The following is a 27,617-nucleotide window of genomic DNA, read 5'->3' as shown; positions in this document are numbered from 1 at the left end:
ATTCAACACTTCTTGATTAGGTACTATAGGAGCTGCGTTTGCATTCCTGACATAATCTCTACGAGGAGGTATGATCTTAAGCACATACCGATGGATTATAAAAGAGATCAAACCAACGCACGATAGAATATCAAGAAAGTGAAGTTTTCCTAAAACACCTCATAGTCTCCCTCTCATTAGATGTGGTGCACTTCACACCCATGAAAAAGACTCTACTTAGTGCGGATTTTCAGATATCATAGGACTCTTAAACTTAATGCTCTGATACCAAGTTTGTCACTCCCCGAGCTACCCCCGAGACGCGGACACGGGACCTAGGACCACAAGTGATCCCAAGCTAACCCTGCTGGCATGATCATGAGCATACTAAAGAAAATAAATTGATGCGGAAGCTAAATCATAAATAAAATAAAAAAGATAGGGAATACCCATATACTATAACTGAGATATATGAAAACTGATAAGTTTAATACCAGGAAGATATTAATTCAATACTAAGCTGAATCTATCTATGTCTGAAATAAGCCTCTAAACTGACTAGAAGTGTTTGGACATGCCCTAGCTAAGTCTAGAAAATCTGAAACTAAAAGACTAAAAATACTGAAAAGAAACTCATGACTATTGTCCTCGGAGAATGAGGACTCACCACTGATTCTGCTGAACTAGAGATCGAGAACCAATCTATGCGTGATTTGGATGCTGAGAACCTGAGCCTACATCACGAAAAGATGTAACACACGTATGCGTCAGTACTTGAAAGGTAATGAGCATGCAGGATAGAGTAAAGCTGAAATAAATATATAATTGAACAAAGCAAATAGGCAATGATATAATCTTAACATGATATAGATACAAAAAATATTGAATACTGAGCTAACTGATGCAATGACCAAATTTATAACATGCTGAAACTGAATACTAATTGTACTGCATTAGAGTCTGATTGAACTGTGGGAGTTAATAATAACCGACATAAAACCACATGAGCTAAATGTAGAGTCTGATGTATACGCCTCATCGAGATGACCCAATATACCCTGCCAGAGGTATAGAGGCATGTTGGTGTGATCACTAAACTGATGTTGCCCACAGGGGGGACTTACACCTACGTGGCTCGTAGTTCTGGGACTATATGGGTACGCTGAACCTTAGTCCAACTCGGTATTATGCTACTCACAATAGATTAAGTGATTAACACATTATAACTGAATTTATATAAGTTACTGGATAGCTCAAACTGAACATGCAAACTGAGAATGCAACAATTAATCTGATAATGATGCATTAATAACTGATGCATGTATAACTGAATAACTGAGATATTTGACCTAGCATGTGTAATTCAAGAACTAAAGAAATACATAGCTATCGTTCTGAAATTCATGCAATAAACTGAGAAATAACATAATAATCTGATTTGGAACATGTTAATAACTAATTCATGATGATATGCTGTAATTCTAGAACCCTATGTCTATTCATAATAAGGGAATCAAGAAACTAACTGAATTCTAGGGACCTAATGGGCGAAAGGAACCCACTAGTGAAATCCCACATATCTGGTGACGAATTCCACGGAGAAATCTTTTGATTTTGGGGATGGAACTGATGGAATCTTGTTGCGTTCTTGAACTAGGGTTCTTGACCTTTTTCTCCTCTCTTGCTTCTAATTTTATAAGTTTTGATTAATGATTTGACTTATGTAAGTTCTAGTTATGTTTCTAGGTTTAAATTGACTAAAATCTCATGATTTAGGGTTCAAACGACGTATCGTAGGGGTCTAACGAAATAGAAAAATGCCAAAAGACCCCTGACTTAATTGTTGTCTGATTGGCCGACGGACGGGACTGACGGGCCGTAGGTCAATCGGCGGTCCGTCGATTAGAGTTGTCGGTCGAGTCTGCCCGACATGGCTTCACTAAAACGAGCATAAATTTTTACTCGGAGGTTGGATTTTAGCAAATTCAGTGGCGTTGGAAAGAGGATTCAATTATCTATCATATCATAGATCATGAGACACATAAATCCTTTTGCGCTAAAAGTTATGACCATCTGAACTTGACCCACTCAACAATTTTCATCTAACTGGCTGCTAACCCTCACTTACAGTCAGACCTACGGACCGTGCATCGAATGACGGTTCGTGCTGGTCAACCGTCAATCGGGATTGAAATTGGGCTTTAGGAGCATCAATCCACGGACACGAACCACGGTCCATGACCTGACCTATGGACCATAAGTCCGGCCGTGGGTCAACACTTGGCCGAATTTCTGGCTGAGTACTGGGGGAGTTTGTTGACACAAACCACAGACCTGTAGGACGGATCGTGGGTCCTCCTACTATCCGTGCATGGTGCCCGTGAGTGCCATCGGCAACACCAAAAATTTACAATATGGTCTATTTTCGTATACGGGGTGTTACACGATTGTTACCAGATTTCCCCACACCTCTAGGACTCCGATTTCGTCCAAATATGGATAAGGTTGGGAAAATTTAAGTACTACGAAAAAGTTTTTTCGGCACCAATTTTTCCCTCGTTGGCATTTCTATAATGACGGAATTCTATAATGACGGAACCATGTCGTTACATAAACACAAGAAATAGTCTCAAAAGAAACTTGTGAAGTAAACTTAGAATGTCTTAAAAGAAACATTCAAACTAGCCAATATGGCAACTCATGTCTCAAAACATAAGCCAATAGTAAAGTAGTGACAAATGAATTAACTAACTGACTGTTTATCTATGAAGCCTCTAAACAACTAAGATGGATGTCGGCACATGCCCACGATATCCTAATGAACTAATAATAAAACTGAAAGCAATATAAGGGATCCTTCGGAAAGCAAAGAGTCTCACCACAAGACTCTAAGTGCTTAACTGGATCAACGATGCGCTGGATGTTAATTCTGGTTACCTGTGTCTGCATCATAATAAGATGCAGATTAAATGGCATCAGTACATTGAATGTACGAGTATGCGAGGGGAATTCTGAAACAAGACATAAGCTTGAAAAGAACTAAAGAACTTACCTGACTTAATTCAACTCAACATAACTGAATTCATTTCAATATAAAGCAGTTTAAAACAAGTGCAATATAAAAAAAAGTTGTTTAAAATATGATGTCAACTCTGTCTGTATGCAAAGATACATATAACTTTGAAATGTATGTAAAAATACAATAAACTGTGTATATAAGAATACAATTAGTTTTGTGGGAGTTTCTCTGACCGACAACTATCATGCAAGAGCTATTGTGATGATACCACGTTTTGCCTCACGCTGCCAGGACTGTCTTATACCTTGCCGAGGGTATAGAACCTGAACTACTAAGTGGATCCACTAGTCTATGCTAAAAGGCACTAAAGGAATCATCTAAAAAGTATGACCATTTTCTACCCATGATGACTACATGGTTTATGGGGGTTGTGAGTTGTTTGAACTCTCCCCCATATTGGCGCTCAATACTACTCCCAAAATATAATACTAGTTCTTATGTTTAGAAACATACGTCTTTCTGTGGTTTGAGATAATTGCTCAAAACTGGAAATCAAAGTTTCCCTTCTTGCTTAATTGTGAAAGCATTTACTCTTTTCTGAAAATTAGCTCAAATGCTCTTTGGAAATCAAAGTTTCCTTACTTGTTTAAATGTGAAAACATTTTAAACTCTTTGGAAATACATAGCCTCCATATATTTTTGAAGAAATGAACTTCAACTTTACTCTTTCCTGAACTCAAAACCCAAGTCTTAAAACAGTCAAATCATTTGTAAAAGATTCTTGGAAGACTCTATGAACTTCTCTTGACTTGGCTCTTAACTTTTTTTAACTTGACTCTTTAACTGATCCTTGAATTGAATTATGGATTCAAGGATTGAAATTTGTGATAGGAATGATTTTAGGTAGCTAAACATGAGAAAATATAAAGAAATCATTGTCTGAAAGCTAGTCCGCGACGCGGAGATGTATTTAAATTTTTGGTCGCGAAATCAATTTTAAGGCAGAACAGTTCGTGACCGCTCCAAGACGCGAGGGGGAAATTTTCAAATTTGAGGAACAGGTCCGCGACGCAAACCTGCTACACAGATTCTGCCGACTTGTTCCTTTTTCATTTTCTAACCCAAATTCACCTAAATGCGATTCTTCTTCTCAAATCCTCTTTAGATTGAGAAACTCGGCAAATGTACCCAAGAACCTAACTCAAAACAATTCAAAAATCGACCTTAAACTCTCAACAATTCCTCAATATCATCCCAAATTCAAGAACGAAAGTAAATTCAAGAACACACATCAAGAACATTCAAACTTTCAATTTTTAGGACGAATTCACGCTGAACTAACAATGTTTGGTGCGTGGGTGAACGAACCCAATGTTATGTGAACTCACATACCTCGTAGGGATCACCCCTTGACGAAATCCACAAGCGATTCGTGAAGATATTGACGTTTCTTCCTCATTACCTCCTTTCTCCTCTTCTTTTCTCTTTTCTCAAAACCCTAACTACTTTTTCCAAAATTGTAAACTGACTAAGAACAATTTAGACCCCAATTAAATACCCAAAAACGAAATAAAATTATTGAGTAAGGAAAAAACCAAAACACCATTTAAAAATCCGAATTGGACATTTCCTTATTCAAACAACCCAACTTCTAATAGACATATCTCACTCATATAAACTCGGAATCGCGCAAAATCAACGGCGTTCGAAAGATTATTCCAAGATCTTTCCTAAGATATCTGGAACCATACCTAAATCGTCCTAAGCTAGAAGTTATGATCGTTTGAAATTGACCAAAAATTCAACTTTAGCACACTTAACAAATTTCCAGATTTTTATTTTCTTTCCAAAAATGACTATTTCCAATTTTGAACTTCTTTCTAGTTCTTTCTAGTTATGAGTGTTGACACTCAATTTTTGACCTCCACTTTATAGATTAATCATCGAGCTTTTTTAATTTCAAACGATTTAAAATAATTAGTTTCATAAATTTTCAAAAAATAAAAATAAAAATAATTTGCAAGTGTTTAAATAGTCTATCACTTTTTGTAATTTTTAATAATATATATGTATGAAATAAGTATATCCTATAAATATTCGAAAATCATCTCAAAATATTTTATATTTTTAGTGTATTTTAAAGTGATGGCTATAACTTTTGAATTAATTAACTTTTATGAAATTCGAAATATTTTTTCGAGTTAATTTTATATAAGTTTTGTCAATTTTATAATTTTAAAAAAATAATAAATATGTTTTAATANAGAACGAAAGTAAATTCAAGAACACACATCAAGAACATTCAAACTTTCAATTTTTAGGACGAATTCACGCTGAGCTAACAATGTTTGGCGCGTGGGTGAACGAACCCAATGTTGTGTGAACTCACATACCTCGTAGGGATCACCCCTTGATGAAATCCACAAGTTTCTTCCTCATTTCCTCCTTTCTCCTCTTCTTTTCTCTTTTCTCAAAACCCTAACTCCTTTTTCCAAAAGTGTAAACTGACTAAGAACAATTTAGACCCCAATTAATTACCCAAAAACAAAATAAAATTATTGGGTAAGGAAAATACCAAAACATCCTTTAAAAATCTGAATTGGACATTTCCTTAGTCAAACAACCCAACTTCCAATGGGGATATCTCACTCATATAAACTCGGGATCGCGCAAAATCAACGGCGTTCGAAAAATTATTCCAAGATCTTTCCTAAGATATCTGGAACCACACCTAAATCGTCCTAAGCTAGAAGTTATGATCGTCTGAAATTGACCAAAAATTCAACTTTAACACACTTAACAAATTTCCAGATTTTTATTTTCTTTCCAAAAATGACTATTTCCAATTTTAAACTTCTTTCTAGTTCTTTCCAGTTATGAGCGTTGACACTCAATTTTGGACCTCCACATTATAGATTATTCATCGAGCTTTTTCAATTTCAAACGATTTAAAATAATTAGTTTCATAAATTTTCAAAAAATAAAAATAATTTGCAAGTGTTTAAATAGTCTATCACTTTTTTTAATTTTTAATAATATATATGTATGAAATAATTATATCCTATAAATATTCGAAAATCATCTCAAAATATTTTATATTTTTAGTGTATTTTAAAGTGATGGCTATAACTTTTGAATTAATTAACTTTTATGAAATTCGAAATATTTTTTCGAGTTAATTTTATATAAGTTTTGTCAATTTTATAATTTTAAAAAAATAATAAATATGTTTTAATAGTTATGTGTATAATTAGTATATTTTTATTTGAAAATCATCTCAAAAGGTTTTAATTTTGCTTTAAATTTTGCCAATTAGTTTAATTAATTAATAGTTAATATTTTAAAATTGATTATTTTATTTGGTTAAGATTAAGAAACTCAATAATTAATTTATATTAATTCGTCTTATTTGACCTTAGTCGAATCCCTCAATTAATTCAAATCGACTATGTCCTTAACTTCACTCGGCGATTCGGCTGAATTTGTAATCTATATGATTATTTTCCAAAATTGAATTTTAACCAATATTTGCTCCATTTATTGGATCAATTTAAGACCAAAGTTGGGCCAATTTTCAGCCCAACTTCCATTTAAATCAGCAGCTCACATTACATTCATCAACAACTCTCAAATACTCACAACAGCAGTACCAGAAATCGACCCGAGTCCACTTCACTTCTTTTTCTCCCCTACGCGAAGAACAAACAACAACAATAGCCATACCCTACGACCCCTATACTTGTCTTCTTCACGTGAACAAGACGTAATAAAGATGCTTCAGTCCAACAAAATCGGAAAAGCTGGGACTTTGACCCGTCACTTTGGCAACGATTTCAAACAGCGCAACAGTGCACATTCACCATTCTCCTCGCCTGAAAAGCCATCACCCTCACGTCTCATTTTCCCCCCTTTCGTGAAGTCTCAGAGCAGAGAAAGACTCGCCATGCCTTTTACTATTGATCTCAAATAGGAGCAAAGAAAAATTCAAACTTTTCTTTCAAAAATTCAACGAATTTCCCCCCTACATCACCCCAAATTTTCCTATAAATAGTTCTCCATGCTTAAGGAATAAAGACAATGGTTTTGAGAGAGGTTTTTGAGTTTGGCAATAGTCACTTCTACACATCAATTATTTTTTTTATATCTAGTTCTCTGATTCTAAATTCCGAGAAGATCGCCGCTTGGATTTTCTTAGCCTGTCATTCATACTCGAAGTTCGTGGTGGAAGTTGCTTCATCGTTAAGCTCATCGTTCGAATTCGTTGCCCCAATAACAGGTTCCGGAGACCCAACACTGTTGGAATTAGTTCATAAATCCCAAGAAATAGGCTGTATATGCAAAAATACAGGGCGAAAGCAAAACACAGGTCTTCGTAAGCAAGAAATACACGGGAAATGTTGATACACATGTTGATATAGACTAATATACAACCGGTGTATACAAAAAGGAGATTGGGTTAAAACCCAAATACTTACAACGAAATTGACCCAAGAAGGGGCCCAATTTCATTATCTCTTTTAGTCTCCTAAATGTTTTGATTATGTCTAACTAATTTAATTTAACTCTAGAACTATTAATTAACTTACTTAGATCCCAAAAAATGAGTTATTTTCTTTATGTTTGTTTACCTTTAAAACATCTTTTGTGTTCATTTATTTTAGGGATAAGGGTCAGAAAAATACCCCAACTTTAGTCGAATTTGTTGTTGTGATACTAAACTTTCATGAGGACTTATTACCTCCCTAGATTATTTAATATCGTATTTTAAACATATATATTTGCCCACGTGGACATAAAAAATAATACAAAATTATAAATAGTAATGTGTCCACGTGGGCACATATATACCTTTAAAATACACTATTAAATAGTTCAATGATAAAAAATACGGTATTAAATAGTCTAAAGAGGTAATAGGTCCTCATGAAAGTTTAGTATCGCAACAGCAAATTCGACCAAAGTTGAGGTATTTTTCAAACCCTTATCCCGTTATTTTATGTCTAGTATACCGGTCAAATTTTTATATCTTTAATTAAGTATAATTGTTCTTAAAGAGATATGCTATTTAATTAATAACTTTTTTTTACTCATTTTTAAAAAAAGTGTTCTAAGCTAATCAAATAAACTAAAAAAACATGTTTTTCTTTACTTTGTCACTTTCTCAAAAGTTAGTCAAAATTTTGGTTCCTTTTTATTTTCAATTAATTTAAGATAGTCTTCATGCTTTAATTTATCAAATTGGTTCAAATTATTAAATTTAAAAACAATTCAAATAAGTTTAATTAGTGTAAATTTGTTAAAATTCTAATAACTTGTAATTCAATTGAAATGTATCAATTAAAAGTTCCTTTGGCTTGAAAAATAAAAAATATTTGTTATTTAACTATCTTTTTAAAGCTAGCTAAATATTGCAAATTATTATATTTTTTTATGTTAAATTATTTTTCTAAAAATAGTCAAAATATTTAATCTAATTCGTAGGATAATCGCATGTTAGCGGACACTTCAAATGTCTTAAAAACCTTCTTGAAGCGTAAATAAGAACATTTTACCCATTTTTCTCTAAATTTTTAAAGACTTAATCTGTTAGAGTATTTTTAAATTAAGTTTTCTTATTTATTTAAAAAACTTAAGTGGCGACTCTTTTTCCAAGTATTTTTCTCAAATTGTTTTATATTTAGAATATTTCAAAAGTAATTTTTCTAAAAATAGTGAAATTATGGCATAACAGAAATGACGATTTTGCTGGAGATTTAATAGGTTCTAACCATAATCGACTTAGGTTAATTATCAAGATTTTTAACCTATGCTTACGTGTTTGCTTATTTTACATGTCTAATATGCTTACTTTATTTTTAATACTTATGTGATATAAACTGCTTATTTGTTATTGTTTATCTAAAATGTTTATTTGTTACTGTTTTATATAAATTGTATATTTGCTACTGCTTTATAAATTGTCATTTCGTTCGTACTTCCTCCAATTTTGGAAAATTCACACAATCACACATACACGCGAGGTGTGTTTTGCGCACTCGCAAATTTCTTTCAAAATCCCAAAAGTTAGGAGAATTGGCATATGAGCGGGGTGTTCGAATCATTTTTCGTGTGATCGCGTAGCCTCCTCACTCGAGTTGTCAACTCGGGAACCTTGTGTCTAGCAAGCCAAATCTTAGAAGTCATAAGATAGAGCTACGCCACCCCTCAATTTAAGTCATGCATGTATACACCTTGGGTGGATCGATCCCGGGTATCGATTTCACATTTCAGAAATCCACCCTTATGTTGACGAGTTTCACAACCCAACGACCAACAAACATGTTTTGTGCAACGTGATAATGATAGACGGACCCAAGCCTAATTTTGATATAGTGATTTTGAAAATTATGTGTTCCTTCTTGTTATTTTATTTTTTTAGGATGGATTCAGTCCCCCAAGTGCCTAAAATTAGGATGGTCGAGGATTTTCCGCCCAAATTGAAGACCTAGTGAAAAAATTTCACTCCAAGTGAAAAATTAGCAATTGTAAGAAGGTTGGGATGACTCACTATGCTATTCAAGGTTAACCCGAACAAACATGTGATTAGAGCATTGATTCAACTTTGAGATCCAGACCATGTTGTGTTCGCATTCAAAGACTTTGAACTAACACCTACATTGGAGGAAATATGTTATTTCACCAGTTTGAAGTATCGAGGAAGATGTCAAATTATTCCACACAGTCAATCAGGGAAGAAATTTCTTCGCTACTTAGGACTGAAAAATGAAAAGAAACTTTGATACTTCGAACATATTTGGGTTTCTCTGGATTACTTTTATGAAAGGTATGGACGCTCGGATAGTTACAAAGTGTTCAGGAAAGAATTCTTTTGCACTTACGTTCATTGGCAAGCTAGACGTCCTATCGCATTTGTTGTGGCTTTAGTAGGGACTTTAGTATTTCCACGAGAACATGATCACATTAGCACCTGCATATGTTGTGTGACTCGTGAAGGTGTTAATGGCGAAGAACTCACTCTAGTTCCCATGATTTTAGCAGAAATATTTTGAGCTCTTGGGAAATGTAAAAGAGGGGAAACAAACTTCTTTGAAGGTTGCAATCTTTTTTTACAATTATTGGCAATGGAACATTTTCACCAGCGTAAAAATATAGATGACATATTTTTAGTAACACAAATAATATTGACAGTTTTTACGACAGGATGAGAAGGTTTGTGTCTCCGGTTGGTACTGATGACTGGAATAAATATCTGGCCTCCCGCACCAGTAACCAAATTCAATGGAAATATCCATTACTCTCACGTTCCCCGGCTTATTTAAGATGCAGGAGGTTTTACTATATCGAGCTTATTAGGTTGAAAGGTCTCCAGTCATATGTTCCGGTGCGCGTGCTTCAATAGTTTAGTCAAGCACAAGTAATCCCTCTTCGAGCAAACATGAGGGTTTCTGAAATTTCCTTCAAACCAAATTTTGAAGTCCTTCGATCTAGGGAGATTCTTCATGAATGGAACAATATTCTCACGATAGATATAGGAAATGGGCCAGAAAGAGAAATTCCAAAATATCAGGTGTGGCTTCGAGAAAATCGCAATAGTATGAGTCTAGAAGGTGAACAAGGTTTTGAGGATATTGGGACGACGATCTGGATAAGACATTCTCATCTTGGAACCAAAGTGGTCACTCCTGAAATGTGGGCTCAAATGGAAACAATAATGCAATATTTGGACAATGCGGGAGTAGGGCCTAGCAACGCGGGAGCGTCATCTTTACTTCCTCCACCAGCGTGATTGATAACAAATTTAGGTCGAGTCTTAGATTTGTCTTTATATTGAGTCATCTTTTATGTATTTTTTGTTTATTCTCTCTTTGTTGTACCATTTTATTGGTATTTAATGAATATTTGGTCTTTGTTTTCCAAACTTGAGTTGTCACAAATTAATGGCTTGGATCAATCTATCATAATCACGTTATGTTTGACGTTTAGGCCTACCTCTGGCATAAAAAAGGTCATAAATCTAGGGTGCGATATAAATTGTTTGTGTTTTGCTTGATATAATTGCTTTATGTTGTGATGTGTCATTTTATCTAAAGCGGAATTAATCCACTTTTGTTTCTTAGAGCACCTTAAGCATATATTAAAATCCACAACAACAAAGTCCGTCTAAATTACTTCTGAAGTGTTGTCCAAGTTTCTCAGAAATATATAAACCTACTCTAAAAAACTCCTAAGTTTTTATTCGTCCATCACAGGAAGGTCGATTTGCTAGAATGTCTGGAAAAAGTGTCAACGCACCAATCCCATCCATTGCTTTGGTTAGTAATGAAGAAACTGAATAATCAATGTTAAAAAAATTTATCGAGACTAGAGAGAGGATAGTTGCAGTCAAATGGAGACTTGCAATATTGGACCAAACTGAATGAATGCTAAGAGAGAGAATTATTGAGGTTGACATGGAAATAGCCTCGGTGAAAAGAAAGATTGCAAAAATTGATCAAGAGATAATTAATATCACTAAAGCGTCTGCAAGGATTGATAAGGACTGATAATTTTAGTCTTCAATTTATGAGATAAAGAAACTCCATACACTAAATATATACTATATAAGTAAAGGACACACATTTTAATTACCCAATGATCTATTCAAATGATACTTTATTAAATTAAGTAAACAAAATAACAATCTTTACATATATAGGATAAAAAGACAATACTATAACGTAAACCATATGGTTAATAGTATATCCTAACAATAATAATTTCACACACTAAAACTTAGATAGATGAATATGAAAAATATTGTAGCTTAAAGATACATGGCCTTAGCTAATCTTGGTTTTGCCTGAGCAAGAAGTGGTAAGGTAGAAAAATGCTTAATCTTAGATGACTCAATTAAATCATTGCATGGTGAATTTGGTGGTAAATTCCATGTAAATCCTTGAAGAAGCCTAGCAAGTAACATTGTAGTAATTGTTGAACCAAGTTTCACAGCTGGACAACCTCGTCTTCCAGTACTAAATGATAACAAACGTAAGTTTGAATCAGTGAGAACTACTTCACCACCATCTTCCATTTTGAGGTGGCGCTCCGGCTTGAACTTTAATGGATCCTCCCAAACTCTAGAATTCCGGCCAAGTCCAAGACGACTTAATAGCACTATACTCCCTTTAGGGATGAAGTACTTTTCACCGACGATGGTATCAGAGACAGACACGTGAGGAACATTAAAAGGCACAAAGGGGTGGAGTCGAAAGGCCTCTTTTATGCAAGCCTTGACATAATTTAGCCTTGACAAGTCTGATTCTTGAACCCATCTATTGATCCCAACAACAATGTTGAGTTCTTCTATAGCATTTTGCAGTAACATTGGTTGATTTAACATTTCTGCAAGTGCCCATTCAACTGCATTTGAGGGATTATCCACTGTTGCCGTTAATAATTCCTGAACATTATTTGTTTGTAAACCAATCATGTCAACACTTTCTGAGTAGATAAGCAATAATTTATGCTTGAATTTTATTTTTTATGATGACTTAATACATAAGGTAGGTAGAAGGGAATGAGAATGTGCTAGTTAGTTTGGCCAAATTTTGGAAATGAAAAGTGCATTTTTTATGAAGTTATAAACTCTATTCAAAATAAGCAAATTTTGAAAGCTTGATCTGATAGTCTATCAATCATAAATTAGCCAAAGGTGACAAAACAACCCAACTTTGTTTTATCACATGATTTATAAGTAATTGAATGTATACTTACAAAGATTTGTGCCTTAATCTCTTTAACATTCATCAATGGATTTCCATTTTTATCTTTGAGCATAATAAGAACATCAAGGATGTCCTCTTCCAAAGATTTGTCGCCATCTTTCCATATTTGAATCCTGTTATCAACTTCAATATCAATATGTTTTGTTGCTGTAGCATAGGCTTTCTTGAGAATTGCCTTGTGACCATCCAAATCAAAAACACTTAACCATGGTAAGTAATCTGATATACTAAAAGAAAAAACATATTGAAGAATTGTAAAAAGGGCATCAATTTCCTCTTGTTCTTCTATATTTCCAAATGATGATCTCTTGCTGAAAATCATATTCGTAATTACATTCCCACAATAATATCTTGTTACTTCCCTTAAGTTAATAATAAGTATTTGGTTGCTACATTGATTGTAAACGAATTGATGAAGGTGGTCAGCTTCTTCATCCCTTTTAGGACGAAGCCATTGAAATGATTTTGGTGACAACACATGGGAAGTTAGCATATTTTTCATTTTCATCCATTGATCACCACTGGGGAGGAAAATTGAGGTCAAGTAGCCATTACTAGCGATGCTCGCGGACATGCAAACAGGCCTGGATGAGAAAATAGAGTCCTGAATCTTCAAGAACTCACAAGCAAGTTCAGGAGAAGTTACAGGAATAACATGATAATTACCAACACGAATGCAAGCGATTTCAGTATTCATTTCCTCCATAATTTTGTGTATTCGATGAGTTAATGCACTCTTATTTTTTAGGATGATTTGAGGAAAACATCCAATTATAGGCCATGATTTTGGACCTGGAGGGAGTGGTTTATTGTTTCTTACACTACTATTCCATTTCTTTAGAATAATAGAAATGAATATTGTCAATAGAATGGAAATAATGAAGAATGTAGTGTTACTGGAGATAATCATAAGAAGAAGGTTTGATATTTTCATCATTTTTCTCTTGTGATTGTTAAGGCTAATGTCCTCCACTATTTATAGGTGCTGCATGAACATGCAACTAATAAGGTAGGCTCAACAAAGAGGTAATAGAGTACTTCTTTCGTTTCAATTTATGTGATGTAGTTTGACTAATCAACATATAATTTAAGAAATATGATAAAACTTTTGCAATGTCTCAAAACAATCTGTAAAAAAACGTTGACTAAAAAAATGTGTGTCATATAATTAAATTGAGACAAAGTGTACTTCCTATAATTTAATTTTAACGTAACAACATATAATATGCAGCATAAGAGAGGCCACAAAATCAAAACATATTTTTTTTTTTTTCGACTATATAAAAAAGTCATAACTAGGACGATCAACAACGATTTAGTTAATTAATAAAAATTCCTAACGTTAAAGCAATTGTACATTTTGTACAGGGAGTACTGAATTAAATTCTTATGGCCGCATGATTATCTTCTATCCATTATTAGAAGAATAAAAGAAAGCACATGGGAATATATAAATGTAGGGGCCATTTATTGTATGCAAAAGTTATTACCAGAGTTCTTTTATTATCTTTATTTTAATAAGCATGAAATCTCAACACGTGGGAATATAAAAATGTAGGGGCCATTTATGGTATGCGAAAGTTATCACAAGCAACACAACTTAAGAATAATAGAAATGAAAATTGTCAATAGAATAGAAATAATGAAGAATGTAGTGTTATTAGAGATAACAATAAGAAGAAGGTTTGATATTTTCATCATTTTTCTCTTGTGATTGCTAACTCTTTATGTCTTATACTATTTATAGGTGCTGCATGAACATGCAACTCAACAAGGAGGTATGGTAACTAGTTTAATAGAGTACTTCTTTCGTTTCGATTTATGTGATGTAGTTTGACTGATCAAACATATAATTTAAGAAATATGTGAAAATTTTGCAATGTCTCAAAACTATCTTTAAAAAGACTACTTCTTTTGCCAAATAAGTGGGATCCAACATCAGTAAAATATTGATAGAACAATCAACAACAATCTAGTTAATTAATAAAAACTCCCAACTTAAAAGCAATTGTACAGTTTGTACTGCAGGGAGTACTGAATTTCCAAAATAAGCATAAAATTGGATTAGGAGGAATCAGTGTCTTAAATTTGTGATCTTAAATATGCTATATAAAAATATTAAAATTTAGAGGTTATTTTCTCTTTAAAATGAAATAAAAAAATAAGTTCATACGAAACGGAGGGAATCATATTTTAAAAATGAAATATATATGTGGTATTATTAGAAAGAGCTTTCATATGTATATTTTAAAAAATTATGCTGTCTTCCTTATATTAATCTGTGCATATATGTGGAGTTTCAAAGATTTGAACATTTTAAAATAGAAATATAATGATTTGAAAACTTTCTTCGTTTTAATTTTTAATTTGTTCTATATTCGAAAATTACATGAAAATAAAAAAGCTTAAAATCACAATGTAACGATTTAAGAATTTTTTTTTAAAAAAACATAGGTAAAAACCATATATGAAATTTAGTTGACCCTCTAATTCCATATTGAAACAAAAAAAAGTTAAATATATTATTTGAAAATAACGTAAAAAGTACTATAAATCACAGTGAAATGACAACTAAAACTATGTGGGAATGATATAAGAAATTTCGTTGACTTTCCTAAAATCACTTGTGTCACATAAAATGGAACAAATGGAGTAACATATATTAAATGTACTATAAATCACCATAAATTAACAATTTAAAATATTTTTTAAGAAAAAGGCATACAAAAAATTTAGTTGACATTTCAAATTTCATTTGTCACATAAATTGAGGCAAAAAACTAACATACGGTGTGTCAAACCACAATTTTTGAAAAAACATCGATATTGAACCAAAAAAACTAAAGATATGAATTAATTCAATTCAACCTGATTTTTTAAACTACATTAATTTTTTGCTACGAAAGAAAAATCAAACCAATTTTTTTGAAAAAATATCAATGCCGAACCTAAAAACTAAAGAATTGAATTAATTCATTTCAACCTGATTTTTTTATATTTATGTCTATCCTTATCTTGAACTACAACAATTTTTTCATCAATGATTTAATTGCTGCGAATTGACAAATCAAACCAAAAAGGTTGAAATTATCAATGTGAACCTAAAAGCTAAAGAATTGAATTAATTTTCAACCTTATTTTTTGATATTTATGCATATGCTTATCTTGAACTACAGTGAAAAAATTCCATCAATGATTTAATTGCTACAAATTGAGAAATCAAATCAAATCAATTTTTTTTGGAAAGATATCAATGTCAAACCTAAAAACTAAAGAATTGAATTAGTTCAATTCAACTTGATTTTTTGATATTTATGTATATTATTATCTTGAACTACAATAAATTTTTTCATTAATGATTTAATTGCTACGAATTGAGAAATCAAACCTTTTTTTTGAAAAAATATCAATGCCGAACCTAGAATTAAAGAATTAAATTAATTCAATTCAATCTGATTTTTCGTTATTTATGCCTATCCTTATCTTGAACTATAATAATTTTTTTCATCAATGATTTAAGTACTACGAATTGAGAAATCAAACAAAATTTTTTCAAAAAAATATCAATGTCAAACCTAAAAACTAAAGAATTGAATTAATGCAATTCAATTTGATTTTTGATATCTATGTTTATCCTTATCTTGAACTATAATAATTTTTTCGATGCAAGAACCTAAAAACCAAAAAAAATGAAAAAAATATCAAATGTCAAACCTAAAAAGAAAATATGATTAGTATTTTTTATATATATATTTGTGTCAATCCTAAACTATAGTACAAATATTTATGTGGTCTATACTCAAATTCACTGTAAAACAAGAAAGTATCTTTTTAAAAGTATTGTACTGACACAATGTTTTTCGACCAGAAGAACTTTTTTTGAAGTATAGTAAGGCTTGAGAGAGGCCACGAATCCTACTCGTGCCAGCTATGGCGGCCTATATTTTTAGAATTTTTGAAAGAGAATTTTTTTTTTGTTATTTAGAGATGACATAATGATTTAAATATATCTCTACTATTATAAAAAGGAATTGTGTTGAATTCCTCGTGTATTCGTGTTGGATTTGAGAATCGAGAAGAGTTCAAAAGTCTCTACATATCCTACTTATGGGTCTAAGTGTGCATTCAAACTGAAGCTAATTTACCTGAAAAATTTAAAGGTTCTATTTACAGAAAAATATAAGAGTTTTCAATTGCTATGCATATTGATCTTGGACTTGAAAGATAAGTCCATAAAAATACGTGTAAATATAAGTATGAGTTATGTTTTTGAAAAGTCCTTCGATAAAGTAAAATTCCATTTCCTTGCAAAGGGTGAATTGAGCATAATTGATATTGTTTATTATTTTGGGAGTAATATCGAGCACTGAATTGTGTTAGTCTTTTATAACTCGAAAGTCCATAAAACTACGTAGCCAGCGTAGGATAGGATAGCATTGACTCGTCATGCGACTCCTCACTGCCTCTGAGAAGGCCTATTAGATGGATCCATAGTTAAGTACTATATCATGCTATACCCCGACGAAGTATAGGACAGTAAATGCAACATGGGCTAAACATTGTATCATTGTTAGGCTCATGGTAATGGTTGTCGGTTAGAGAAACTCTCCAAAGTAAAGTATATTATTTTTCATAATGTTTTTATTGCATAACGTATGGTAAAGTTTAAATGGTTTACACTTCATGTTCATGTATTGATTCTGTTAAGTTGTCTTCAGTCATTCAGTTCAGTTTCTGTTTTACTTAGCCATATTACATACTCGTACATTCAATGTACTGACATCATTCGACCTACATCTTTTATAATGCAGAAACAGGTGTTCAGGATCATCAACAAGCGTTTCGTTGAGATCAGCTTACACTCATAGACAATATTTGGTGAGGCCTCCTTGCTTTCGGGAGACTCTATTTTCATTTCTGTTTTAGTAATTTGAGGTGTCGTGGGTCTTGTCCCGACATCAATCTTGAACTATTAGAGGCTTCATAGATAGATAGAATCAGATGTTCCATTGTTTTCTCAGGATGTTTGTTTAACTTATGACTTATGTTAAGTATATCAAGGCAGTGATTTAAGAGTTTTCTAAATGCTCATCTATTTAAGCTTCCGCTTATTACGTTGAGTCATGTGAGTTATAGTAAGTCAGGTCAAGGGTTTCGCTTGAGGATCAGTAATGGTTCTCGAGTGCTGACCACATCTAGAGTGTAGACTCGGAGCGTGACATTAAACTAAAATTATTTTTTTCACTTTCGTTAGAGAAAAGGGGTATATGTGAGTCATTTGTATAACAGTAGGAGTATATATGAATCACTTTCATAATGAGGGGTATAGTAACTCTAAATGACAAAGTTGAGGGGTATATCAGACACTTTTTCCTTTTCAAAATAATATCGTTTTATATCTCTCAATAATTGTCCCGATCTATGTTTGGTCTGTAAGAATTATTATTTATTTACTATTAATTATTTCTTACTTATGGCCCAAGTTTACTTGGAATCAAAGTAATACCATAAATAATATTTAATAAGGAATAGATCTCGTCCGTACATTGGTTACTTGATGGACGTACCAGATTAAGTCATAACCTCTATAAATTGGTCCTCCCTCCACCCATTAGGGTTACCACATATTCNTACATATTAGATACATGTATTTGCATGTATCTGGTGTAATTGCATGTATTTGGGATACCAGATACATGCGAAAGATATAGAAGGGAGGCTGGCAAAATTTGTTATATATCCATATACATGTGAATCCACTTGAATATAGTGTATCTAGAATAAATTACACCTAATTTTAATTTCATAAATCTCGAAATACAAGTATCTAAACGCACCAAAATCTTGTAAGATTCGTAATATTATAAACTAAAATCTATTTAGATAACCTGCAGCTCATAAATTAATAAAGTTTCTATAAGTTTCTCTAAAATATCTCTCTATCTCTAAAGTTCACTCTTTGTGAATTGAATTCATAAATTGAGTTCTTAGATTGATGTTACAATTTGTTAGTGAATATATGCTATTGTAATTGCATTGACTTTAGAGCTTAGAAACTTATCCCCATCAAAACTCTATTACTTCTTTCTTTCTTATTTATTTGTCAAATTTTAACTAGATATATTTATTAAAAAATAATAATTAATATAGTAAGTTTATTATTTTATATTAATTGATAGAGTGTGATTGTATACATTATTCTCTACTTTACTCTTTAAATAGAGATGAGTTGGATGTGTCTCACCATGGAACACTTATTATGCTAAAAAAATCATATTTATCTTTGTTAAGAACATTGTGCTTGAGAAAAATAAGGACGAAGATGATTTCTTTACATGACGTAAATCGACGAAAATAAGTTTGATGAGTTCCTCTTGAAAATTAACATTTTGAGTTAATATATTTGAATTGTAAATTTGTTGTTACTTTGTATTTTTTTTTCATATATGATTTAATTCTATGAATCGAGAAATAAAACGCAATTTTTTTAAAAAATCAATATCAAACCTGAAAACTAAAGATATGAATTAATTCAATTCAACCTGATTTTTCGATATTTATGTCTATCCTCATCTTAAACTACAGTAATATGTTGCTACGAATGAGAAATCAGATCAAAATTTTTGAAAAAATATCAATGTCGAAAATAAAAACTAAAGAATTGAATTGATTCAGTTCAACCTGATTTTTTTGATATTTATGCCTATTCTTATCTTGAATTACAATAATTTTTTTCGTCAATGATTTAAATGCTACGATTTGACAAATCAAACCAAAAATTTTGAAAAAATATCAATGCCGAACCTAAAAACTAAAGAATTGAATTACTTTTCAACCTTATTTTTTGATAATTATGCATATCCTTATCTTGAACTACAGTAAAAAAAAAATTCCATGAATGATTTAATTGCTACAAATTGAGAAATCAAATCATTTTTTTTGAAAAAACATCATTGTCAAACCTAATAACTAAAGAATTGAATTAGTACAAATCAACCTGATTTTTTGATATTATGTCTATTCTTATCTTGAACTATAATTTAAAAAAATTATTAATGATTTAACTGCTACGAATTGAGAAATCAAACCAATTTTTTTATGCCAAAATCTAAAAACCAAAAAAATATTTGAGAAAAATATCATTGTCAAACCTGAAAACCAAAATATGATTTTAAAAAAATATATATTTATGTCTATCCTAAACCATAGTACAAATATTTATGTGGTCTATACTCAAATTCACTGAAAAACAAGAAAATATCTTTTTAAAAGTATCATACTGACACAATGTTTTTCGTCGGCAGCTTTTCGATCACAAGAACTATTTAAAAGTATAGTAAGGGCGGGTTATGTTTTTAGAATTTTTGAAAAGGGAAAAATAATTTTGTTATTTAAAAATGATATATTTTTATTATGAAAGTAATTCATATATATATTTATCGTCATATAAATGGTTTAAATATATCTCTATTGTTATAAAAGAAGCTCAGATATATACCATTCATCATGGAAGTGAAAAATTAGTTTTAAATTTATATTTTTAACTGTTAATTTTTTTTTTCAAAAAAATCATTTAAGGGTACATATAATCCTTCTAGCAAAGTTAAATGTATGTTTTAATTTTTTTCATACATATATTTATTATTGTGGCTATATTATAATTTAAAACTATTTTTTTCATCAGCTATATTGTAATTTAGTTTTTATATTTGTAAAAAAAAATTGGGGAATCTATAATAAATTAGTGGAACATAATTATATTTGACCACTAAAATAATAAATTTAAATTAGTTGTTGAAACAAAAAAGTCAAAAAAATATATGTGTGAGGAGGGTCATATATACCTAATATAGATTATATATATTATTTATAAAATAATTAAATTAAAATTATTTTTTTCACTTTCGTTAGAGAAAAGGGATATATGTGAGTAATTTGTATAATAGTAGGGGTATATATGAACCACTTTCATAATGAGGGTATATTAACTCTAAATAACAAAGTTGAGGGGTATATCAAACTCTTTTCTCTTTTCTAAATAATATCGTTTTTTATCTCTCAATAGTTGTGTCACGACCCGGGCCTACACCCTGGACGTGGTCGACACTCGAAAACCATTACTGGTCGCCAAGTGAATCCTCATCCTGGTTGACTACAAGCGGAAAACTAACTCAAACAATAGTAGGCTTAAGATTGAATAAAAGTTGTTAAACTCAAATACTAACCTCATTAAGTCTAAACAATACTCAATAGAAATATTTATAGTTTGTAAAACTTTTCAAAAAAAAGTAAATACATACTGAAAAACTCTTCAACTCTATCTATCTATGAAGCCTCTACTATTACAAAAGGATATCGGGACAAGACTCACGTCATCTCAAAACTACTAACTGTAAGGTAAAGGTGAAGTCTCCGGAATATAAGAAGGCTAGCTCGCCAATGCTAACTGGAATGTCAAATGATCTCAACGAAACACATGTTGATGATCCTGAACACATGTATTTGCATCATTATAAAATGCAGGTCGAATGACGTCAGTACATTAAATGTACAAGTATCTAAGGGGAAATTGAAACATAGCTCACTGAACTGATAACATGGGAAGACAATACTCACCTCAACTCAATTCCAATATGAAAGCAATAACAAAAGATAACATGTATAAAGCTGCATAATAAACATATACTAACTCAAGGATGTATATAAAAATACAATAAATTCAAAACAATAGATATCAACTCAAAATGTATAAAAATACAATACATACTCTTTTACTCTTATTTGGGAGATTCTCTAACTACTAACGGTAAGATGAAGGCACAATATCTTAATATTTTTTTATTTTAATCTATATGATATAGGTAGAATTTAGAAAGTTGAATAAATTTTAATATGATTTTTAGATATTTAAGTTGTTAATTACTTTTTGTTTGTGCAAATTTATTGTGTAGAGGTTCATTAAGGTGTCCATAATTAATGTATTTTTCGTTATCGATCGTTGATTTTTCACTCAAGTAGTTACAAGATATAAACAAATATTACCGACATTCAAGATAATGATACCATAATTTCAAAAAAATTATACACTAATTAAATTAAAGTAGAACAAAAGAAATAACTTTGTTTGAATTTTTTTTTCGAAACACGCTGAAGCATGCACGTCTTCTTGAATTTAAAACTAAAAGTCATAGCTAAAACGGATTCATAATTTCGAAAAAATTATACACTAATTAAATTAAAGTACAACAAAAGAATAATTGCTAAAACATATTCCATAATTTCAAAAATATTATACACTAATTAAATTAAAGTAGAACAAAAAAAAAAATTTCGAAACACTCTAAAGCATGCACGTCTTCTTGAATTTAAAACTAAAAGTCATAGCTAAATCGGATTTCATAATTTAAGAAAAATTATACACTAATAATTAAATTAAACTAGACCAAAAATATTTTTTATATTTTTTAAAAAAGCATGTTGAAGCAGGTACGTCGACGGAGAAGTGTCTGGTTCAGCACAAACGGTCTCTTATATAATAAGAGAATTTAATATAAAAATATAAATAGACAAATTTCACACAATAAAAAAAAATGTTTGTATTTATTAAATATAATGATCATAATTTAGTATGAAACGTTGGTGGCTCAAATTGATTGCTACAACTTACATCAACCAATTGAAAACCTTTCATTAATTGCTATAGAAAGTTAGAGACGCTGAAAAGTTGAATTGAATATTAATGAGTAAATTAATTCAGTTATTCAATTTTGTAGTTCAAACAATAATTAATTATTTATCACTCAACAAAGAAGCCATTCAAATTGGATGCGTGCTCATCAATTTTAGCTTGTACTTTTTTATTTTATTTTATTTTTGTTAATGATTACACTATGGTTAAATAAAACTCATTCATATATATTACTTGCTTGTCTAGAAACTAGTTAAATTAAAATAGGAAGAGAGGTGAGCAAGAGGGAGGGCGGCGAACGAGATTGTCATGTGTCACAAATAAATATGAATCACACTTGATATACACTAAATACATGTATTTGCATGTGTGAGGTGCGATTGCATGTATTTGGGATACTAGATACATGTGAATGATATGAAAAGGAGGCAGACAAAATTTGTTATATATCCAGATACATGCGAATCTACTTGGATATATTGTATCTAGAATAAATTGCACATACTTTTAACTCCATAAATCTCGAGATACATGGATCTGAACGCACCAAAATCTTGTAAGATTCGTAATATTATAAACTAAAATATATTTAAATAATTAGCTCATAAACTAATATAATTTTTATAAGTTTCTCTAAAATATCTCTGTATCTCTATGGTTCACTCTTTGTGAATTGAACTCATAAATTGACGTCTTAGATTGATGTTACAATTTGTTAGTGAATATAAGCTATTGTAATTGCATTGACTTTAGAGCTTAGAATCTTATCCCCATCTAAACTCTATTACTTTTTTCATTATTATTTATTTGTCAAATTTTAACTTGATACATCTATTAAAAAATAATAATTAATATAATGAGTCTATAATTCTATATTAATTGATAGAGTTTCAAATATATTTATTAATTATATTTTTTAATAATATTAATTCAATTAATAAATTGAGAATATAATAAAAAAATTATTCTTTCTTAATTTTTTAAAAATAAAATATTTAACAAATAAATAAGAACAAGAAAGTAATAAACATGTGCATTTGTGATAGCAGCCATTACAGCTGTGGTACACAGAAAATGATGGCCACTTTAATATTTTTAATGGACTTAAAATCTTAAAATCTCTCCATTAAAGATATCGATGTTACAGTAGAAATAAGACCATGACTAAAAGGTGGAGAAGAAGATAATGGATATTATGATTCAAATAATTTAATTTATAGGGCAATAATTTTATTATTTTACTTAATATTAATTTATTTAAATTTATTATCATAAAATTATTTTTTCACATGAAGTGTCACGTGGCAAAAAAAAATTAAATAACAGAGAATGGAGGCACGCACATCTTTAGAAGCTAATTGAGGTGTGTTTCAGTAACTATTGAGTGATAGTTCAAGTAGAAAACTCATATATTCTCAATAGTTTTTGCCGATGTACGTCATGTAAAGTAATTTGTCTTCACCCTTATTTTCCTCGAGCAACAGTTGGAGTCACAATGTTCTTGACAAAGACAAATATGATTTCTTAAGTACTATAAGTATTTCATGATTAGACACATTATCACTTAACATTGTTTTAAATTTTTGAATGCCTTTTACTTTGATTTTGTCCTCATTTTATTTTTCATTCACACTGAAAAACTGTTTTAAAAACACTGAATCAAACTTGAAAAAATGGAACCAAACTGGTTTAATTTAGTATTCGGTCCACACTTTTTCAAAATTNCAATGTTCTTGACAAAGACAAATATGATTTCTTAAGTACTATAAGTATTTCATGATTAGACACATTATCACTTAACATTGTTTTAAATTTTTGAATGCCTTTTACTTTGATTTTGTCCTCATTTTATTTTTCATTCACACTGAAAAACTGTTTTAAAAACACTGAATCAAACTTGAAAAAATGGAACCAAACTGGTTTAATTTAGTATTCGGTCCACACTTTTTCAAAATTAAAAATCGGAGAATCGAATCAGGGACATAATGTCCACCCTTATAAATTACTGTCATTTGAAAAATAAAATTTTGTCTCTGGTTCTAAAAAAGGGAAGAGTTAAAATATTTGATTTTTCTGGCTAATTTATAATTTGCCGGTAACACGTTTGTCATTTAATCTTGTGCTACAATCATCAAGATGTTTGTCTGGTTTCATCTTTCATTGTAAACATTGGTTTATAATTTATAAGGACTGATAATTTTAGTCTTCAGTTTATGAGATAAGGAACTCCATACACTAAATATTACTTAAAGGACACACATTTTAATTACCAATGATATACTTTATTAAATTAAGTAAACAAAATAACAATCTTTACATATATAGGATGAAAAGATAATACTATAACTTAAACCATATGGTTAATAGTATATTCTAACAAAAATAATTTCACACACTAAAACTTAGACAGATGAATACGAAAAACATGGTAGCTTAAAGATACATGGTCTTAGCTAATCTTGGTTCTGCCTGAGCAAGAAATGGTAAGGAAGAAAAATGATTAATCTTAGAAGACTCATTTAAATCATTGCATGGTAAATTTGGTGGTAAATTCCAGGTAAATCCTTGAAGAAGTCTAGCAAGTAACATTGTAGTAATTGTTGAACCAAGTTTCACAGCTGGACAACTTCGTCTTCCAGTACCAAATGATAACAAACGTAAGTTTGAATCAGTGAGAACCACTTCACTACCATCTTCCATTTTGAGGTGGCGCTCCGGCTTGAACTTCAATGGATCCTCCCACACTCTAGAATTCTGACCAAGTCCAAGACGACTTAATAGCACTATACTTCCTTTAGGGATGAAGTACTTTTCACCGACGATGGTATCAGAGACAGACACATGAGGAACATTAAAAGTCATAGCGGGGTGGAGTCGAAAGGTCTCTTTTATGCAAGCCTTGACATAATTTAGCCTTGACAAGTCTGATTCTTGAACCCATCTATTGATCCCAACAACAATGTTGAGTTCTTCTATAGCCTTTTGCATTAACTTTGGTTGATTCAACATTTCTGTAAGTGCCCATTCAACTGTATTTGAAGGATTATCCACTGATGCCAACATGAGTTCCTGTACATTATTTGTTTGTAACCAATCATGTCAACACTTTTTGACTAGATGAGCAATAATTATGTTTAAATTATTTTTTTTTTATGATGAGACATTAATATATATGGTAGGTAGAAGGGAATGAGAATGTACTAGTTTGTTTGATCAAATTTTGGAAATCAAAAGTGCATATTTTAGAGAGATGATGTCTTTGGTCAAACATTTAAGAAGAACAAGTGATTTTGAGTAGCAAAAGTTAAGTATAAAGTATTGTATTAACAATGTTAAGAATTCCCACATCGAAAAAGGGATGGAAATTTGGTCTCCTTATATGGACTTGAACAATCCTCCCTTCATAAGCTAGCTTTTGGGGTTGAGTTAGGCCCAAATGTCATATCTTTACATGGTATCAGAGTCATGCCCATCCCAATTTCTTTGTTCACCGATGTTGAGCCCTATATTATAGTGTCCACACTCCAGTTAACAAGGTCTGGGCGTGCAGGGAAGTGTTAAAAATTCCACATCGAAAAAGGGATGGGAATTTGGTCTCCTTATATGGACTTGGACAATCCTCCCTTCATAAGCAACAAATATTGACAAAAATACTTTTAAAATTGATTAGCCAAACACAAATTAACAAAAATATTTTTAAAATTGATTAGCCAAACACAAATTACTATCCTCCAAAAATATATATTTTATGAAGTTATAAATTCTTTTCAAAATAAGCAAATTTTGAAAGCTTCATCAGATAGTCTATCAATAATAAAATTAGCCAAAGGTGAAAAACAACACAACTTTGTTCACATGATTTATAAGTATACTTACAAGAACTTGTGCCTTAATCTCTTTAACATTTATCAATGGATTTCCATTTGTATCTTTGAGCATGATAAGAACATCAAGAATGTCCTCTTCCAAAGATTTGTTGCCATCTTTCCATGTTTGTATCCTATGATCAACTTCAATATCAATATGTTTTGTTGCTGTAGCATAGGCTTTCTTGATAATTGCCTTGTGACCATCCAAATCAAAAACACTTAACCATGGTAAGTAATCTGATATACTAAAAGAATAAACATATTCAAGAATTGTAAAAAGGGCATCAAATTGCTCCTCTTGTTCTTCTATAATTCCAAATAATGATCTCTTGCTGAAAATCATATTCCTAATTACATTCCCACAATAATATCTTGTTACTTCCCTTAAGTTAAGAACAAGTTGGTTGCTACATTGATTGTAAACGAACCGATGAAGGTGGTCAGCTTCTTCGTCCCTTTTACAACGAAGCCATTGAAATGATTTTGATGACAACACATGGGAAGTTAGCATATTTTTCATTTTCATCCATTGATCACCACTAGGGAGAAAAATTGAGGTCAAGTAGCCATTACTAACGAGGTTGGCGGACATGCAAATAGGTCTGGATGAGAAAATAGAGTCGTGAATCTTCAAGAACTCACAAGCAAGTTCAGGAGAGGTTACAGGAATAACATGATAATTACCAACACGAATGCAAGCAATTTCAGTATTCATTTCCTCCATAATTTTGTGTATTCGATGAGTTAATGCATTCTTATTTTTTAGGATGATTTGAGGAAAGCATCCAATTATAGGCCATGATTTTGGACCTGGAGGTAGTGGTTTATTGTTTCTTACACTACTATTCCATTTCTTAAGAATAATAGAAATGAAGATTGTCAATAGAATGGAAATAATGAAGAATGTAGTGTTATTGGAGATAACCATAAGAAGGTGGTTTGATATTTTCATCATTTTTCTCTTGTGATTGCTAACTCTTTATGTCTTACGCTATTTATAGAGGTATTATAACTAGTTTAATAGAGTACTTATTTCGTTTTAGTTTATGTGATGTAGTTTCACTGATCAACATATAATTTAAGAAATATGTAAAAATTTTGCATCTTCTCAATTGCGCTATTTTTCTATTCCATTGGTTTAATTCATAGTAATATTTTTGTTTTAGAAATTATAAATATATAATAAATAATTTTATTTGCATCAAATATAATAAAATTTTCATTTATATAAAATATGACCCAAAATCAGCTATACAAGCAACACAGCTTATGTTTTAAAAAAAATGGTCATACATACA

General features: G+C 31.0%; 2 protein-coding genes across 2 annotated transcripts; both read right to left on the bottom strand.

Moving 5' to 3' along the window:
* Positions 1 to 11,770: 11,770 nt before the first annotated feature.
* On the bottom strand, positions 11,771 to 13,723 carry LOC125854327 (isoleucine N-monooxygenase 2-like). Its single transcript, XM_049533842.1, has 2 exons — positions 12,752 to 13,723; positions 11,771 to 12,437 (listed from the first exon to the last, which is right to left on the bottom strand). The coding sequence occupies exons 1-2, from the start codon at positions 13,697 to 13,699 to the stop codon at positions 11,802 to 11,804; spliced, it is 1,584 nt and encodes a 527-aa protein (XP_049389799.1). The 5' UTR covers positions 13,700 to 13,723; the 3' UTR covers positions 11,771 to 11,801.
* Positions 13,724 to 24,802: 11,079 nt separating this feature from the next.
* On the bottom strand, positions 24,803 to 27,274 carry LOC125854324 (isoleucine N-monooxygenase 2-like). Its single transcript, XM_049533840.1, has 2 exons — positions 26,327 to 27,274; positions 24,803 to 25,519 (listed from the first exon to the last, which is right to left on the bottom strand). The coding sequence occupies exons 1-2, from the start codon at positions 27,272 to 27,274 to the stop codon at positions 24,884 to 24,886; spliced, it is 1,584 nt and encodes a 527-aa protein (XP_049389797.1). The 3' UTR covers positions 24,803 to 24,883.
* Positions 27,275 to 27,617: the final 343 nt, after the last annotated feature.

The sequence above is a fragment of the Solanum stenotomum genome, chromosome 2 (genome assembly GCF_019186545.1).
Source record: "Solanum stenotomum isolate F172 chromosome 2, ASM1918654v1, whole genome shotgun sequence".
Lineage (NCBI taxonomy): Eukaryota > Viridiplantae > Streptophyta > Magnoliopsida > Solanales > Solanaceae > Solanum > Solanum stenotomum.
The sequence above is the reverse complement of the archived record's forward strand: the minus strand, read 5'-3'. Positions and strand labels throughout refer to the sequence as shown.